Source organism: Austrofundulus limnaeus, unplaced genomic scaffold (genome assembly GCF_001266775.1).
Source record: "Austrofundulus limnaeus strain Quisiro unplaced genomic scaffold, Austrofundulus_limnaeus-1.0 Scaffold333, whole genome shotgun sequence".
NCBI classification, from domain to species: domain Eukaryota; kingdom Metazoa; phylum Chordata; class Actinopteri; order Cyprinodontiformes; family Rivulidae; genus Austrofundulus; species Austrofundulus limnaeus.
The window spans coordinates 517,960-522,260 of record NW_013952735.1 but is presented as its reverse complement, the minus strand read 5'-3'; the positions used below and the strand labels follow the sequence as shown (position 1 = coordinate 522,260).

General features: G+C 37.5%; 1 protein-coding gene across 1 annotated transcript in view; it reads left to right on the top strand.

Moving 5' to 3' along the window:
- Positions 1 to 1,274, top strand: part of LOC106527585 (OX-2 membrane glycoprotein) — a 5,829-nt gene extending 4,555 nt beyond the window's left edge. The window contains exons 2-5 of the mRNA XM_014022510.1: positions 259 to 365; positions 476 to 727; positions 824 to 1,147; positions 1,225 to 1,274. Coding sequence (XP_013877964.1) covers positions 259 to 365; positions 476 to 727; positions 824 to 1,147; positions 1,225 to 1,274 — 733 coding nt within the window. The remainder of the gene's footprint in view (positions 1 to 258; positions 366 to 475; positions 728 to 823; positions 1,148 to 1,224) is intronic.
- The last annotated feature ends 3,027 nt before the right edge of the window (positions 1,275 to 4,301 follow it).

Genomic DNA, 4,301 nt, shown 5'->3' with positions numbered 1-4,301 from the left:
TATGAGTAAAGTCAGCTTAGACTACAACATTTTTTTTCTGTTTGCATTTTTATACTTTTATTAAAATAAACCAAAAGTTAACTTGTTAAAAAAGAATTCAGAGAATACATGAAACACACTTTAAACATGTTTAGCTTTCATTAACCATTAGCAGTTCTTCTCCTCTAATTTCAGTCAAAGCTCCTCTTACCATCRGTCACACTTGACTAAATTTAAACCRGATACCTCACCTACCATTTGTTCTTGCTGACTTTGCAGCTCTGTTTCATTTTCAGCCAACGCCAATCAGATCAGTGGGCATGGAAGTTCAACAGTGGAATATGATGGAGAGGCCCACTTTAACTGTGCTGTTTCACCTCCAACAGGTAAATCCTTTAATCTTTATCCTCTGGGTAACGGACTCCCCTCAGGCTGGAGTTACCTTCCTAAAAATAGACGTGGCCTAATGACTGTGCGTGCACCTTCTTCCCGGCAGGTGTGCGGCAGGTGACTTGGCAGAGGCCATCCAAGGATGAAAAGATAGTGAACTTGGCCACATTCAGCACAAGTTACGGGGAGCAGGTTAATGAACCCTATAAAGGAAAAGTCGTCTTGACAGAAACGTCTCTCAACTCGTCCTCCATCATTCTGAGGAACGTCACGTGGGAAGATGAAGGCTGCTATATTTGTGCTTTTAATGTTTATCCRGACGGGTCCAAGAGGAAGCAGATGTGCCTCACAGTACAAGGTAGGGTATATAGCTCCACGGTGACTGAGGGAAAAGTACAAAAAACAGTTGTTAATAACATCACCCAAAAGCGACAAATTTCAATTTTCCGTTAAGGAATATCAAAGGTGAACACGAGCCGTGAGTCCAGTGTCGAACAGGAAAGAGAAGCCAGACAGGAAGTGTTCAGCTGCTCGGCTACAGGAAAACCAGCTCCATCCATTGAGTGGGATGTCTCACCTGGTGCCATCATAACCCAAACTGTACAGCAGCGTGTAGTCGTGAACAGGGACAGCACATTCACCAACAGCAGCAGCATCACGGTGCACATACCTGCAGAATGGACRGGACACGTGGACTGTCTGCTGAACCAAGGAAGGACAGGAGAAAGACGAGAAACACTTTATTCTTCTGTTCAAACAGAAGAGCTGAAAAGAATAGGTAAGCATGCTGGACTTTACTCAGAATTTTAGTATTTACTGTTAATATAGGTGGTGTTTTTATTTTGGTATTATCAGATTACAACAGCAGGGAGTGCCACTGCTGTGGAAGATCAGTTTCTAAATGATCTTTATTTTGCTCTGACCGATGGGAAGGGTTTGGGTAAGAGTTACCGCCAAAATGAAATCCTGGCCCTGGTTTTAAGGAAGTCTCAGMGAGAGGTGTCATCTCTACCGAGACCTCCGATTCGTTAGAAGTTCCCCGGCAAGGTTAATTTGACCTACCCTCTGCCTGGTAGTGATGTCATACAAACCCGCAGGTTAATGCCAAACCATTCAAACAAACCAGGAAGTCAGGAAATCCCAGCAGTCCAATCATTCTTAGCTTCATTTCCTCAAGAGACAAAGACCACAAAAAGGTCTTTCTTTACAGAGACAGACCCCGGATCTGAAGAGACAAAAACTATGACACAGAGTGAATTCATTCAAGCACAGTCCTTTTAATCAGCTGATCTGTGACTCAAAACCTTGAAGTTTCAGTTTCACTTTGATTTTAGTTTCARGTTCCAGGAAACCCCACGTCACTCTTCACTGATCTGTGACCTGATCATGTGCAGCTCATGTGGGGTCTTTTTCTCTGGGGGCTCTCAGAACAAAGCATAGAGGTTAATTCTTGAACTTTAAATGTAAAAGTTTGGGATTTCCAGCTTCCTGTTTTTGAGAATTACGAATAGCTGCAGGCTAACTGAGTGTTGTTTCTCTTCAGGGAAAGACCAGATCGCAGCGGTCGTCATTGCTTTAATAGTCATTGTTTGCATCATTGTGGCAGCTGTAGTCATCCATAAAAGGTAAGATATCTGGTTTTACAGCAGAGGGATCCTTATCAGCACCAATAACGCTCATGTTTTTACGTTTCATATTTAACTCAGCTGTTTTCTCTTTCTGGCAGGTTAAAGTGGAAGCAAAGAAGAGATTATATTCCTTGAAGAGTTTTTCAGCAACCACAGCAAAAAAAACCCAAGCAGCACTTTAAATACTGTTTTGTTTTTTTTTCACTTGCAAGTGAATAAGCTAAAGCTAAGCTGTGTTCTTAGAAGCAGTTTTTGTTCATATGTTCATGGTAAAAAAATGTTTGACAAATGAACCTGAACAGGTGACATTTCAGTCTAACAGCAGCACTTTAATTTCAATATTGAGCCTCTGTCGAATGTAAAAACTCAGAAAACAGAGGAAAGTTTGAGACAAAAATGTCTGTGTTACAACAGTTTCAAGGTAAAAACAATATGTGGAGGCTTGGATATGATTCACTTTTTGTTTCAGAGTAAATGAAAGTTTCTTGACTGCAGAAAAAACAAGTTAATGTGGCAACAGGAAAGAGAAACTGATAACAAGTCAGACTGAAGATTTGCTGCCATCTAGTGTTTGTATTTAAGAACTGCAGTTTGTGCCAGGAAAAGTCTTGTTAAAATTATTTATAGTTTTCAGTTACCTCAAATATATGATTTCTGCGAATAATAGTTTATTTTTAGTGCCTTTTACATTCAATTAATTTGAACTTTTCTTTGCAGTTTGCACACGTGGCTTCATGTGATTTGTTGTTGACAAGTACGTGAAAACAAAAATGTTTGTGATTTAGTGTCCTAATGTTCCCRTTTCTGTTCTAATACTTAACCACTAACCTGTGGAGCTGGGGGCTGAAATTATAATCCCGTACTCCATTATAGTTTTAGTTTATTTGAAAATGTATTTATTTATTTATGAATAAAAGTGATGTGATTTAATGTAATCTATGTTTGAACAGTTTATGATCACCACCACTCACCAATGTGAGGCTCAGTTTACAAACAAGCTCATTTAAATGTTGACTATAAATATTTTTTGGTTTAATTTATCTTTTAATGTTTGCTGTTACTTCATTTTCAGATACTTTAATTTATGTTTCATTTAAGCCTAACTGTATAAAGTATGTGACAAAAAAGACATTTTCTCAGCAGTGATTTGTCAAAACAATATGTAAAAAACCCAACTAAAGAACATCGATAAATACATTTACATAGCTATGCTTTTGTCACATTACAGCCTTGTTATTTTTAAACAACTTTTTATGTTAATAGAGAATAATATCACTTGGAAGTAAACAAAGGGTTTGATTGTCACGTCTCACAGTCACTGAACACAATGAATACTTCATTAATGTTGGTAGTTTAGAGCTTTATTTTGTCAAAGTGAGCATTTATTATGTATATCATTTTATAATTCCACATACATCACCCGTCAAAAGTTAAGACACGTTTTTCATTCACAATGTTTTTCTAACAATGAAAGTTGAAAATGAAGTCATCCAGACTAAAGCGACACATAAGAACCAGAATATATTAAAGTCAGGGCTGTGTATTGGCAAGAACTTGGTGATGTATCACGACATGGCGTCACAATATGATATATTACCATACTGTAAACAAGGCAATATTGTCATTTAGGTTAATTCAGGTTTAAGGGCTTGTGGAGTTAATTGTTTTATTGTCTTGGTGTGATAAACTGAAGTATTTAATCATAATGGGTTGGGTTTGTAGAAAACACCAAAAACATAATTAGGTTGTCTTCAGACCCAGACCTCCCTTGAAAAAGAGTTCTGCGATCTCAATGGGATTTGCCTGGTAAAATGACAGTAAAATGAAAATAAAATAAATTTCCACTAATTTGTGTCATGAATAAATGCCACTACAACTGCAAAATAGACTTGCTTACATAACGACCAGCCTGTCTGAGGGTCCCTGGACCATTTGGAGAAAACCCTCCTGAGATTTTCAGATACTCCAGTAACATGTGTTCTGCAGTGTGCTTTTAGGATTTCTTTACTACTTTGACAAAGTTCTAAATATATTTCAAGTGTTTTTACTGACTTTTCTCTCTTCAGTGTTGATATACATCTCTCCAGGGGTTCCTAAACCTTTCCATACCATGGCCCCCCAAACAGCATAAGCTTCTGGACGAGGACCCCCTTATAAACTCACAAACAATGCTACAAAATCTGGAAATAAACAAACTTTTAGAATGTTTTTCCTCATATTAATTTACTATTGTATAAAAAACAACTTTTCAACCAATTGTTGATGAACAGAACAAAAGAAATTATAATAAATACTATTTAATAT